The 14,699-nt window shown below is 48.0% G+C and overlaps 1 protein-coding gene across 1 annotated transcript; it reads right to left on the bottom strand.

The window, feature by feature from the left end:
* Nucleotides 1–1,802: 1,802 nt before the first annotated feature.
* Nucleotides 1,803–7,109, bottom strand: MRPS23 (mitochondrial ribosomal protein S23). The gene is made up of 5 exons (XM_022552648.2): nt 6,978–7,109; nt 5,967–6,137; nt 3,780–3,857; nt 3,347–3,473; nt 1,803–2,997 (listed from the first exon to the last, which is right to left on the bottom strand). Exons 1-5 carry the CDS (start codon nt 7,019–7,021, stop codon nt 2,845–2,847), a joined length of 573 nt encoding a protein of 190 aa, XP_022408356.1. The 5' UTR covers nt 7,022–7,109; the 3' UTR covers nt 1,803–2,844.
* Between the last annotated feature and the right edge of the window lie 7,590 nt (nt 7,110–14,699).

Genomic DNA, 14,699 nt, shown 5'->3' on the forward strand with positions numbered 1-14,699 from the left:
ACAGGGAGGGGATAGTCACCTCTGCCATGGAGACCAGGGTCGACCAGGCAGGAGTACAGAGCGGACCCAGGGTGCAAATGCAGCGAGCGCAGCCTGGAAGTGTCTCGACAGGGACTTGAGACTCAGTTTGGATGTTGGTAAACCTTGCGAGCAGAGATAGCTTTTGAAAGGGCTCTGAAGGTATGGTTTCTAAAGACTGTGGTGGCAGGGAGGTGCCCCTGACAAAAGAAACAGCACGCACGCTTCACGTCCCCCCTGCCCTTCAAGGCTCTCCAGGCAGTGGTCCTAGACTAGTCCAGGGCTCATCCCTCTCCCCGACTTCCGTAATTTAAAAGGATTCCTGTTCATCTTGTTTTGAAAGTCACTCTTATCTTCCCAACTAGATTTTAAGCTCCTTAAAGAAGGCCGAGAATGAGGTCATACTTCCATTCTCTCCAAACACTATAGGGACCTGGTGATGGCTTTTGCCCACACTGACCATGGGAAGAGTTCTGAATTCCCCAAGGAAGCTTCACACCTTTGACAATGCCTTATTGTTTTCTTTTTAAAGATTTCCCATCCTGGCTTTCTCAGAAGCCCAGACTTTGGTCACCCACCCCCCAGCAGCTGCCAGTGGGGAGGGGGGTGGCTGTTCAGGGATCCTTCTGTTTGGGGTGCTGGGGCTCCTGGGTTCTCTCTCTGGCTCGGGGTGGGGGACAGGGAAGGCGGGAGCACGCTCCCAACCCAGCCCCGCAGCACGCAGACCTCTCCTCATATCGTGCAACCCAAAGCGGCTCTGTGGGAACTGGCAGCCGCCACCCAGCCGCTCACAATGACATTCCCTTTGACTGTTTTGATCACTGAGGTTCAACCTAAAGGTTTGCTACGCGTCCATACGAAGGATCTCTGAGACATTAAGTGGAAAACAAGGTACAGAACAGTATACATTGCGTCCCCTCGTACACACTCAAAATTATTTCTGGAAAGAATGGTGATAGTGGTGGCCGCAGGGAAGGGAAAATGGGAGGGCCAGGGGACAGGAGTGGAAAGGAGGTTGACTTTTCACCTTCAAATTTTGAACCATGAGCATGTATAACTTTTTCTTTAATTATGCAACAAATAATTTTCTTAAACGTCTTCATTTCTATGACAAAGAAACCACCTTGGGCTTCCCTGGTGGCGCAGTGGTTGAGAGTCCGCCTGCCGATGCAGGGGACACGGGTTCGTGCCCCGGGCCGGGAAGATCCCACATGCTGCGGAGCGGCTGGGCCCGTGAGCCATGGCCTCTGAGCCTGCGCGTCCGGAGCCCGTGTTCTGCAACGGGAGAGGCCACAACAGTGAGAGGCCTGCGTACCGCAAAAAAATAAACAAAATTTAAAGAAAAAAGAAACCATCTTTTAAATCCCAGAAAGATAAGGTTTCTGAGAATGAGGGAGCCACGATCGCCCTTCTGAGAACAGAACCAACTGCTCCACCTGCCGCAGTCTTCCTCTCAAGGCCAGGCCCCGTATCTGGCACCCAATGGTTGCCTAATGTCGAATGGATGTAATTTACTTCCCCATATAAATGTAAAGCAGTCCCCAAACAAGAGGAATTGTACAACAGTGATAAAGGTGGGGGGGAGAAGCAGCATGGCTGAGAATGGCTTTTGCCTCATGTACTCATTGACCTTCCATTACCTGAGCACCCTGTGCAAGGTGTACAGTCTGTGGGGTGTGGGCCCCGCCCTTGACATGCCAGGAGACAGAAGAGACTGCACACAGGAACAGGGGGGAAAAGCTACACAAGTTTTAAAGTAAGAAGTTTCTGGAGCAGCAAATTACTGATAGCTGAAGGGTGTTTTATTTATTCAGTAAAAGATAAGGAAATGAAGAGAGCAGGAGAGCTGGTAAAAACTTGTAAGCACACCCTGACACCAGGGAGGAAAGTGGATGCCGGTGAAGAGCATCATTCCTCTTGGCAACCCAGTTACCTACAGAGAAGTCATCTGAATTCAGTCTTCAGCGGGATGTAATCATTCATTCACTCAACAAATCTTTCCTGAGCAGCCTACTACCTGCAGGTCTATGCTAACCATCTCCAGCACTCAATCCATGAGATTAAAGTTATAGTCTTGGCCTTGGTCCATCATCAATGATAGGTCCTCATTCTCACTGCAAAGCACAAGTCAGCCTGGCCTCTCAAGCAAAAAGTACAAAGATTAGCTGCAGACACAGTTGGCCAGGGAACCACACCTGATGTGCAAGTAAAAGTCTGATGGATCAAGAGAAGAGAAACGGGCTTCCCTGGTGGCGCAGTGGTTGAGAGTCCACCTGCTGATGCAGGGGACACGGGTTCGTGCCCCGGTCCGGGAAGATCCCACATACCGCGGAGCGGCTAGGCCCGTGAGCCATGGCCGCTGAGCCTGCACGTCTGGAGCCTGTGCTCCGCAACAGGAGAGGCCACAGCAGTGAGAGGCCCGCGTACTGCAAAAAAAATTTAAAAAAATAAAAAAAAAAAAGAGAAGAGAAACATACCAGAGAATCAAATGTGAACACAAAACCCCAAGCAAACCTACTAAGAGTGAGTCCCATTCAAACAATACTTACAAAGGTTTCCTCATGCTATTTACAGTTTTAAAGTAAACTTACTTTATAAGCACCAAGGAATTCTTTGTTTAATACCGCCCTAACATAAAAGTTCACATAACTGCTTCTTCAAACCATGATACAGAGCTTTATGACAACCTAGAAGTGGAAACCAAGAGAAGGCAAACGTGATGCCTTAGAGATCAAGAAACATTTACACAGTTCAACTGTTAAAAATAGTACAACATTCACGTTGTGAATCCAGTTTGGATGTCAGTATACACAGCATACAAGTTCTTCAGGGAGGTGAGAGGCCTGTCGACTGTTCTCCAGGTGCCCCCAAATGCTGCGCCTGTGGATCTTCTTTCAGAGACTGGTTCTCCTCCAACGCGGTCTGGGGCTCGACACCCATGGGTTCAGATTTCCAGGAAATGTGACTACCATCCTGTTGCTTAAAAGACCAGATATAAGTATGTCACACAGATGTTATGACTTTCACTCAATCAGCTGAAGCTATATGACTAGCACATTCTATCACTGACTCAAAAATCTAACATTAATATCTCAGGTCAAATTTGATTACAACAAATAATAAAAGTCTCTACAGAACCACAATTTTAAAAGCCCTCGTGACAACTCACTTGTTCCAAGCCGCAGTCCTTACCACAAAAATCTAGTTAATTCAATCTAACGGTATTTGACCTGGAGCCACGGTTGGGGAAAGAAAACCAAGCCTTCCTTTAACCTCTGACAAACAGACAACCAATCCTAGTAATAGTTTTAGCTAACAAAATACTCACAGTCCTTGCCTCTCCTACTCGTCTTAAAATGACACCTTCTGCCAATAAAGCCTTCCCTGCTTCCACAAATAACTTCTCTTCATCTGTTTCTCCAAGTTTCTGTAGCTCAATGTACTTCTCCACAAACCTAGAATTCCAAGCAGTCAGATCTTCAGTCTGTATATTGAGAGCTGTCAAGACATGCTGTTACACAGTCCTGAGTATTCCCTTAAGAGAACTTCCTAGGGAGTCTGGGATTGACACGTACACACTGCTCTATTTAAAACAGATAACCAACAAGGACCTATGGTTTAAAAAAAGAGTTAATTAAAAAAAAAAAGAGATCTTCCTATAGGAACATCTTTTTCCTCAAGTGGAATGCAACAAAACCCCTCAAATTGACAACTGAATCCTAAAAAAAGAAAGGTAACCAAAGACTTATGGAATGGCTTACCGTTGACAGGTAGACTTGAAGTTTGGATTGAACAGATCAAAAGCTTTTTGACCAGATCCATAGGTTGAATAAAATTTCCTAGAAAGTACAAAACAACACAATATAAATCTCCAGTTATAGATCATGGCCAAGAATGGAGGAAAGAATAACTGCTGGGCCCTGAGGAACCGAGTATAACATGACCTACAGACCTTTTTTGTTCGTTTTAAATAAGCAATGCAGGCACATGGTAAATACATCAAATGTTACAGAAAGGTATCCAGTGAAAAGTAACACTCCTCCTCACCTCTGCACCCTAAACTCCCAGTTCCCCTCCCCTTAAGCAACGCTAACCCGTTTCTTGTGTATCCACCCAGGAATGTTCTACCACTATACAACCATACATGCATCTATCATTCCCTGTCCCCAGCCACGCTGTTTAACCCCAAGGATAGTAAACACATCTTTCCTTTTTACTTAATATTTCTCAGAGATCATTTCAAATCAGGGCACGTAGATTGTTTCTAGTCCTTTGCTACTTTAGACAGTGTTGCAATGATTACCTTTATCTATATTTCTCAGTGTGCTGTGCAAATAAGCCTGTGGAATAATTTCCTAAAAATGGTATTGCTGGGTCAAGGTATGCGCCTTTGTAATTTGGCCTTGCAAACTGCCAGAATGCTTGCCAAAGGGGCTGTGCCAACTTATACCCACACCGGGAAGGCAGGAGACCGCCTATTTCTATACACCCGCACCTAATTGTATCTCCTGACGTTTTGACCTTTGTCCATCTGACAGGTGAAATATTATAATTCATTGTAGTTTTGCTTTTCTTATGAAACAGGTTGAACATCGTTTCATGTTTAAAAGCAAATGAATTTCCTTTTCTGTGACCTGTCCATGTTCTTCGCCTATTTTTCCTTTTGGTCTTTCTCTTGACTCATAAGCAAACTTTATAGCAATATAAACAGGAATTAGCCCTCTGTCATACATGTCGCAAAATTTTTTCCCAGTATGTCACCTGACTTTTGATTTTGCTTATGGTAGTTTTTGTGTGCAGAAATTTTAATATTTTCATCTATGGCTTCTGGGTTTTTATATCATGCTTAGGTAGGCTTTTATCACAGAGATTATTTTTTAAATTACCCCATAGTTTCTTCTAGAACTTTTAGGACTTCACTTGTTACATTTAGGTTTTGATAAAACTGAAATTTATTTTGCTGTTTTAAGTTCTTAAAAATATCAAAAACACCAAAAAAAAAAAAAAAAAGGCCAAAAAGATAAAGGTTCAAAAAACGATTTAAGTATAAGGTGTTATTATTTTGGCCTTAACAGCAATAAAAGAGGAAGCAGTAAAATATTCCACGTTCTCCAGTGACTATCACCCAGTTCCACTGCCACGCACACAGTAGAAGCACAAATGATTTTAATGTGTAAATGACCTTGAAAGCATCCTGACCGAGAGCATGCAACGGACCTGAGCAGAAAACTACTGAAGAAGTATTTAATGCCCCAAAGATCTCTGAAAATTTACAAGCAGAGCCAGAACGTACTTGTTCTCCTACCTCAAAGGAGTGTCGTGAGAGGAAAAAAAAAAAAAAAAAAAAAAAGATTTGTCAGGTGAAAGGTGCCTGGACCTCAATAGAGAAAATGACTTTATAAATTGTTTTCTTACATCCAGGAATAGGGGTAAGAATAAGGTATATGTATTAATTTCAATTAGGCACAATCTTAACATTTAAAGAGAAAAGAAACTGTACATACTCTGGATACTAAAAACTGACATCCGTATTTGAAGGAAAGGGCTTTGTCAGTGATTTCCCAGTAAGGTGACCCTGAGCCTCATTGTTCTCCTGACTAAAATGGAGACGAGGATACCGACTGACCTTGCAGGGTTGAAGACAGACCTAAATGAGATAACGTTGGTTAAGGGCTTAGCACGGTGCCAGCCACCAAACAGATGTGCAGAAACACCTAGCTATCATTGCAATGATCAGTCAGTTGTTGGGCTCCAGATTCTACTTCTCCGAACTTCTGCTTCTCTCACATACGGGAGGGGCTCTGATTCCCTAATCTGGCTAGATAGACAAGACCGGCTCCACAGAGCAAGCCCAGACTCAATTCCTATTTAAGTTGTCAGACTGCTGGCTAAACCTTTCCTTCTAAAGTTCTGCAGCCTCCTGTCCACCATACGGGCCCGGCACTCACGCTCTAATCCGATCCTCGTAGTAGAAGATGTCCTGGATGTGAGCTTTCGCTTTGCCGTATCGCAAGCGGGGCCTTCGGAAGACCGGCTCCCTCAGCGGCGGGAAGGCATTATATATGTCAAACCAGAGGGGCTTCTCCTTCAACACACTAGCCCGCATCAGGTCCCGCGTCCTGAAGGAAGGGTAAAGAACGAAGGTCAGAGGGCTTCCCTGGTGGCACAGCGGTTAAGAATACACCTACCAATGCAGGAGACACGGGTTCGAGCCCTGGTCTGGGAAGATCCCACATGCACGGGGCAACTAAGCCCGTGTGCCTACAACTACTGAGCCTGCGCTCTAGAGCCTACGAGCCACAACTACTGAGCCCACGTGCCACACTACTGAAGCCCGGGCGCCTAGAGCCCATGCTCCGCAACAAGAGAAGCCGCCGCAATGAGAAGCCCGCGCACCACAACGAAGAGTAGCCCCTGCTCGCCGCAACTAGAAAAAAACCAGCGCACAGCAAAAAGACCCACTGCAGCCAAAACTTAATTAATTAATTTAAAACCAAGGTCAGTCAGTGAATCAGCGTAGCCGCAGCCTGGGACACCGGCGGGGTCACAGAGTCCGGAAAACACCCGCAAGGAGGGCAGAGCAGGAAGTCCCCTACCTACAGGTAAGATGTTTCCATATTCCAAACCAACCTAACAGTGCTCGGGAGTTAATCTTCCACCTTCTTATGTGCGTCCCACCCCCCTCGCCCCATCCCCGTCCCGTCAAGGAAAATGCAAAGACGGTCCCGCCAGGCCCATCAGCCCCTTCCTCCCTTCCTCTTCCTAGAGACCTCCACTCGGGGAGCGGACAGGTGCGACCTTGAACGTGAGAGCTAAGACATTCAAGGGGTGACGTAGTCAAGCACAATTCTTCAGAAACAGGAGAGAACACAAGAGAGGCCTGGCCGGGCTCAGACCCACCCAAGAAAGGGCGTAAAAAGGGGAGGCGCCCTCGGCCCACCCCGGCTCCGAGCACGCACCGCGAGAAAATGCTCCCCACAGTTTCCAGGCGGCTCCCCGCCATGCCCGGCGCCTCGGATCCCGTGCGGTTCCTCGTACCGGAACCGGAAGCGCCCGCAGCAGGCAAAGTGACTGTAAATCGCGGGCCGAGCCGCGGATCTCTGGGCTACCGCCCCGGCCCCAACGGGAGGGCGGAGCCAGGCAGAAGCAAAGGATGGTCGCATCGGCACGCCATCGGCTACACGCCAGGTTCAGACAGGAGCACTCGATAGCCGAGCCGCCAGGGAGGGAGCGAGCCAAAGCCCGGCAGAAGCAATAAATGACCGATCCAGGGGAGGGGTTAATTGTGGTGGTTGCTTTACCCTCTTTGGCCTTATTGAGCCAACTCCGCCCAAGAAGACCGGGCCGTGCGGAGGGAAGATGATGGGGAGGGAGGAGGGAGGCGCAGCCTAGGTCCTGGGAGAGCCAACTAGTCTAGGAATTCGTAAGGCAGAGATAAGAGGTCACCAGCTGTAGGTACGGGCTGCACCTAATTTTGGTTGGAGCCGCGCAAGACTGCGCGGAAGGCCCGGGGAGGAACGTCACCCGCCCAGGGTCACCCTAGAGCCCAAGCCTCCGTCCTCCGTCTCCTACTGTTTCGCTCTCCCCACTAAACCCTTTGGCCCTGGAGCGCCACCTGCATGCGCTCTAATAGGGATGCTGCGGGCAGCTAGTGTTTTCTCCCCGGGAGGCGTCGCTAGCTAGCTGTTCCTTAGAGCTTGAAAAGTGAAAGTGTCCGGAACAAACAAATTCCGAGAAGGAAACTCAAAAATCTGGGGAAGTATCCTCTCAGGATAACCTTTTGTCCCAACAGTCATACTTTGGGTAAAGTACCCCATAGAAATTAAAACACAATTTCACGAGGATATTTGTGCAGAGATCGTCATTGCAGCATTGTTTGTAATGCACCCTCCCAACCATCGAATGGGAGATGGCTGGAAAATTATGCTTCATATAATCTATGGAGTCCTATGCAGCTATTGAAATGAACGAGCTAGATCCATACGTATTGACCTAGATGAACGCCCACGACTTACTGTTAAATGAAAAGGGAAATTGCAGAGAAGGTCTTTAATCAAAAGAAAAAAGAAATCTTTTAGACGTGTTTGTATGAGGATAGAAACTATGTGGAAAGGCACCTATGGCTGTGAACATTGATTATCTCCAGTGAGATTGCAGGAGGGGAAGGGAGAATTATTTTTCTTTATGTATTCTTCAGAGTTTGACCTGTGAAGAGTTTGTATTCATTTTTGAACTTTTTAATCCAGTGAAATGTTCTGAATCACATACACACACAGTATCTCCGGGGAGCCCATTATCTTTGTCATCAAGAAAGTGTCAAGTCATCCCAGAGTCCTCCCTGCTCTCTGGGAGGCTGGTGAGGTGGAGGGGGATGTCTGATGAGCAGTTAATGCTTGCTTGTGTTCTCTCACCGAATCCACACACCTACCCACAACTGGCTGTTGTTATCCCCATCATAGATGAGAATGTGAGGCCACAGGGAGTTAAGTAACTTGTCTGATAGGTAACTGACAGAGCCAGGCTTCCAGCCCCACCTAGGCACTTTCTAGGACCCCACAATGCCTCCTTAGCCATGCCTCCGGCTGGAGACTGATGGGCTGAGAAGTCAGGCAAAACTGGCGCCAGGGGCAGGGGACAGGGTGATCTGAGGCCGAGGGCCGAGAGGTGGGTTTCACTGCTGCCTCAGGACCCTCTGGAGCAGGGAAGAGAGAGCACAGCTCTGGCCGCTGGGCCAAGCATGGAGTCCTAGGCAGGTCTACAAGACTTTGCTCTAGGGAGAGCAAACATACTTGCAGCTAAATATAGTCTTCCCAGGCTTCAAAACAAGTTTCTAATTCCGTCCAAGTAAGAACTAGCTGCCAGCCCAGACCACAGACACACTTCCCTTCTCATACTCGGGACTGCCCTGTAGGCCACTGCTGTTACCCAGTTACCGCTGCTAAAGAATTAGAAGGGCTTATTGCAAGTTCAGGGAGGGGAGCCAAAGACCCAAACGCTCGATGGGGGAGGAATTGCAAGGTGGCAGTTTTCTCTCTAGATCTTCTTGGGGAAGTCCCTTCCTCTTCTGAGCCTTTCAAGTTTCCCCTCCAGCATCCTATTTCATGCTTCTGTGACTGAGAACGGAATGTTGGTGGGTAGTGTAAGGAACCATGGAGATGTGGGAGCAAAGATGCATTGGGAACCCTTTGAACCTGCAACAGGAAGTTGCATCCCAGGGAGCATTCATTCATCACGTAGGAGGGAGCTGGGGGCCGGCAGAATGGACAGTAGAGGTTTTCTGTCTTCTCAACCAGGCCTCTCAAAGCTGCAAGAAGCTGATGCACTCATGCCATGCACCACACCAGGGACCTGGATTATCTCCTTCAATAGTTCAACTACCTGAGGCCATAGATCATGTCCTGATAATCTTACAGATAAAGGAATAGAGCTTGTAAACTCTCCAGAAGGTCATATTCCTTCCACAATACCGCTTGGCCCCATTTTGTCCCACTGCATCACACTGTAGATGTGCCCATTAATCCTGTCATCTTGGGCACTTACATAAATTTTCAAGCCTCTCTTTCCCCATGTAACATTTGGCGGTGTCTGCTCACTGCCAGAGTAAAAGCGATCATTCATGTAAAGCACGCATCACAGTGCCTATACGTAGTAAGTGCTTGTAACAAGGCAAGTCTAGTGGCTGTTACAGCATCACTTCTGCTGCTGTGTCCTGTAATCCGCTGATTGCCACCTGAGACTGCAACATTTTGATGATATTTCATAGATCGCCTTAATGTTTTATTTTCTTGTTAAATGATCCATTCATCCCACAAACATTTTGGCGCCCACCTGACCCTGTGCTGAGTCCTGGAGAAGCTGGCTGTCCAGAGGGGGAGACAGAGAGGCAAATGCATAATTGATAAGTTATGGGCTGAATAGCTTATTGACTATTGGGTAGCTAGGGCTGCCATAACAAAATACCACAGACTGAATGGCTTAAACAACAGAAATCTATTGTCTCACAGTTCTGGAGACTGGAAGTCAGACAGAGATCAAGGTGTTGGCAGGGCTAGTTTCTTCAGAGGCCTCTCTCCCCGGTTTGTAGATGGCTGTTTTCTCCCTGTGTCTTCACATGGTCTTCCCTCTGTGTGTGTCCATGTCCTCTTCTTATGACTCCAGTCATATTGGATTCAGGCCCAAACTAATGATCTCATTTTTACTTAAATACCTCTTTAAAGATGCTATCTCCAAACACAGCCACATCCTGAGGTACTGGGGGTTAGGACCTCAGTGTATGAATTTTGGAGGGACACCATTCAGCCCACAACATTGATCAACAAGGACTGGCACTGAATAGCTTCCATTTGCCTGCCCAGAGCCACACCCACTGTGTGCCCTTCTTCACCCAGCTCTGCTTCCGCCCCCGGAGGCTGACTTCTAGGACTGCATCCTCCAGACCTTGCCCTCTGTTTCACCAATGGGAGGCATTGGTCAGGGACTGGGAAGAAGGAGGAGACAGAAGTCATTCCCACCCCTCCTCCCTATACAATCCAGGACCATAAAGTCTTAGATCCACAGGGCGGCCTCTTCACACCCAGCTCTCTCCCCAGGTTCCAGTCTCCTCCCTTCTCTTCAGGCCTAGAGACGGCCACCTGTGCCCCTCTGTACCGCCCGTAGGGTCTAGGCCATCCCTTGAGGCTTCCCTACAGTCTGCCCACATCTTTGTAATTAGCGCCCAGGAGTTTGTCTGACAAAAAGAACAAGCACATCTCCAATAGCAGAAGAGCTTTGGCAAGTGAACCCCCCAGCATGCTGATGAAATCATGAATACTGCAGAGAGCCAGGACCAAAGAGCAGTTAGATGTTGCTTTAAAAGGGGAGGAAAGCAGTAATATATATTCAATCCACAGGACAGGGCCCAGGAAGAGGAAGGGCATGGAGGGGGGGGTCTTCAAGGAAGAGGCAGGAGTGCCCCCTCTCACCTCCATGCTGTTTGTCTCCTGGCCCAGACCCTCCCTCCTTGGAGGCCCACACCTCCACTGTCTTTCAACAGTCAGGCGGAAAGGCGCTTCAGCCCCAGCACACACAGCCAGGCTGCATGGATGTGCCCCCGGGACCTGCTCGCTCCCTCACCTTCTCTCTCTCACTTTGCGGGGCCTGGCATTGTAACTGTCTGCTTGTCTGAGTCTGTCTGGCTGGGCCTCTTTGAGGCAGCAACCAGGACTCTTATCTCTGCCTCCCCACACCCAGCCTGGTGCTTGGCCCAGAGCTGGCTCATAGAAAGAATTTTCTAGTTGAACAGCACGGAGAAATAAAACCAAGTTAGAGCAAATGAGGATGCAGTGACCTCAGCCCTCCTTTGCTGCCCTCCTTCCTGGAGGCCTTCCCTGGATACACCCATAGGGAGAAAGCTGTGGTTGAATGGAAGCAATCCTCCACCCTATCAGGCCCCTGGTCACTTCCCGTTCTGGCTGTCCTCTGTGCCTCACTGATAGGATAGATCCCTTTTATAAACCTCTGAGCCTCAGCTTGTCTTCTGTGAAATGGGCATCATCATAGCACCCACCACATAGCCTTGTTAATACCTGTAGTTAACCAGTGGTTTAACCAGTGTAGTTATTACCAGTGGGTTAATACTTGTAGAGTGCTCAAAACTGTGCCTGGTGTATAGTAATTGCTCAATAAATAGGAGTAATGATGATAACAATTTCTGACCATTCCATGCCCAAGGGCAACAGATCACAATGTATTCAATCACACCTACAATTAAATCTCATCTAACAATTTTCAAGGCATTTTCTTTCTTTCTTTCTTTCTTCCTTCCTTCCTTCCTTCCTTCCCTTTCTTTCTTTCTTTCTTTCTTTCTTTCTTTTTTCAGGGATTGAACGCAGGCCCTCAGCAGCGAAAATGTGGAGACCTGTGCACTGGACCACCAGGGAATTCCCTCAAGGCATTTTCACATGGCTGCCCATTCATTTCTTCAGCAAACAGCAGCCTTGCCCCCAAGGAGAATCCAGTTCAGGCAGAGGAGAGAGAAGCACTTTGTGCCTACCTGCCCTGGGTGGTCTGTATCACTGTGGCTCTTGTTGTAGCCAAGGAAACAGGAGCCAGCTAGGTCTGGCCTTTTGTTATCAGAATTAAAGTCCAGTGGGAACCACGCTGTGGAGTTTTCCCAGCAGAAGATGAGACCCTTGCAGGCACACATTTCGGGGCGCTGGGGTAGGCCCTTCTTTTCTTGGGGGAGGCAGAGCCCTCCATCTTTAATGTGTACCTGAAGGTCATGGGGTTCTTGGAAAATGCAGATTCTGACCCAGTAGTTCTGGGGTGAGGCCTGAAACTGCATTTCTAAAAAAACTTCCAGGCTGACGCCAATACTGCTGGTCTGCAGATAGAGTAATCGACTCACCCAAGTTTGCCACGGACTTTCCTGGTTTTAGCATTGAAAGTTCCACATCCGCACATCCGAGGAAACCACTCCGTCCTGGAAAACCAGAACAGTTGGTTACCGTATCCACAGACCACGCTTTGAATGGCAAGGTCAGAGCAAGACAGGCTCGTGCTGAGTTTGTACTGAGCTTCACAACTCCTCCCTGCAGAGTCCCTGGAATAATCCTCCTGGCCTGATAAAGGACTGTGACTCTTTATAGAAATGACAGGCCAGGTAGATGCTGGTTTTGTGGGGCCTGAAGCTTATGTAATCTCAATGGCCCTTTTAAGAAAATGGTACAAAAATATCCTTGCTTTGCAAATTTTACCAAACAGAAGACCATGTGAACAGAGTAAACTTCCTCGTCTGGCTTCAGGCCACACAGGTGCTCTGGTCTTCCTTCTGGGAACATGGTGTTTGGGCCCCTCGGTGACCAGCAACTGCCGCTTCTGAGAGACCACCACCAGGTGGCAGTAGATCTACACAGCCCCCTTCAACACCCCAACCCACCCCCTCGCCCCACCATCAACTCCAGAAACTTCCAAATCTTTCTCCAGCTGGTCTAGCCAATTAATCCAATGAATATTAATCTATGCTGTGATAATGGGCAAAAGGGGTTCATGTGCGGCTCTCAGCAGCATATTTGCCATTTAATGGAAATGCTAAGATTGTTTTTAAAATCAGATAAAGAATGCTAATAGATGACTTCCGGGCATGCTGTTGAAGATGTTTTTAAGCAGGTGGACCTTTCCGTGCTCTACAAATTGCAGTTATGCAGGGGTTCTAAGCCTTATCACCTGTTCCCGCCACCCCAATATATAGCTTAGTGTTTAGGCACCAGCTCTGGAGTTCAGCTGCCTGGGTTCAAATTCAGGCACTACCACTTACTGACGGTGATACTGAGTAAGGACGTTAACATCTCTGGGCCTCAGTTTCCTGATCTGGGAAATGGCAGTATAAATACTGATTTCATACAATAGTTGTGGGATAAAATAATGTTTGTAAAGCACCCCAGAAAAGTGACTGACATACAGTAAGCACTGATAAGCAGCTCTCAGCATCATCGTCCCACACCTTCCCTGCCTGCTTCAAACCAAGTTCTCCTTTGTTTCCTCCAACCTCAACCCCTTACCAGTTGCTTCAGGAGAACAGAGGGAGGGTTGAGACCCCAGCATGGTAATAACCAGGCCAGTTCTTCTGGGCACAGCATTCCCCAGCCCCATGAGCTCCTCAGCAAGCTGGGACTGAGCCCTGAGGACACCAAAGCATACAAAGGGGGGAGGGGCATTGGCTGGACCAGACTCCAGATAGCCCAGCTCAGCATTTTTGCAGAAGACAAATCTACGAGCATCACGTTGTGGATACCAAGAGCCCAGGGCTTGCAGATGGGCATGGTGTGAGGGTGGGTGGCTGAGGCAGTCACCTGACCCAGCCCGACTCCTTCCTGGGTCCTCTACACACTGTTCAACTGGGAGGGACTCATCATGGAGCTGGACCTGGTAAGCTTTCTTTGCCTTCTTTCCCCGCACCCCCCTCTCTGGTTCCGATCACCTACAGCTTCATCTACACTAACAGGCATAATAGTGAGTGGTGCTCAAACTTTGCCGCATATTAGAATCACCCGAGGAGCTTTTACGATCTGATTCCCAGGCTAAATCCCAAATCAATTAAACCAGAATCTCTGGGAATGGGACCAAGCAACAGAGATGATTCCAGTGTGCAGCAAGTTTGAGAACCAGTGTTTCTCAACCTTACTGTGCACAGAAGACAACGGAGGAGTTTTTTAAAATGCACATTCTGGTTCAGTAGGTCTGGAGCAGAGCCGGGAATTCTGTTTCTAACAAGCTCCCGGATGATATAGATGCCGCTGGTCTGCAGACCAAACTTTGAGTAGCAAGGTAGTAGAACTGTGGTTCTCAAACGTATCAGAATCATCTGGAAGCCTTGTTCAAATACACCCCAAGTTCGGATTCAGGAGGTCTGGAGCAGGGCCTGATAACATTCATTTCTAATAAGCTCACAAGTGATGCCAATGCTGCTGGTCCGTAGAGCACACTTTGAGCAGCAGGGGTATAGAGAGTGGAGCACAGGTTTTGAAGTCAGGCAGCCCTGGCCCCTTTTCTGACTTCACACCTTGCTAGCTCTTAGGTAACTTACTTAACCTTTCTGAATTGTCATTGCATCATCTGTAAAGTGGCCATTATTGGGCAAGATGAATCGGGCTAATATGAAACACCTAACAGACTGCTTAGCGTGCTGGTCCTCAAACTTGATT

Source organism: Delphinapterus leucas, chromosome 19 (genome assembly GCF_059928025.1).
Source record: "Delphinapterus leucas isolate spDelLeu-1000000601 "Yukka" chromosome 19, BTC_Dleu_Yukka2, whole genome shotgun sequence".
Lineage (NCBI taxonomy): Eukaryota > Metazoa > Chordata > Mammalia > Artiodactyla > Monodontidae > Delphinapterus > Delphinapterus leucas.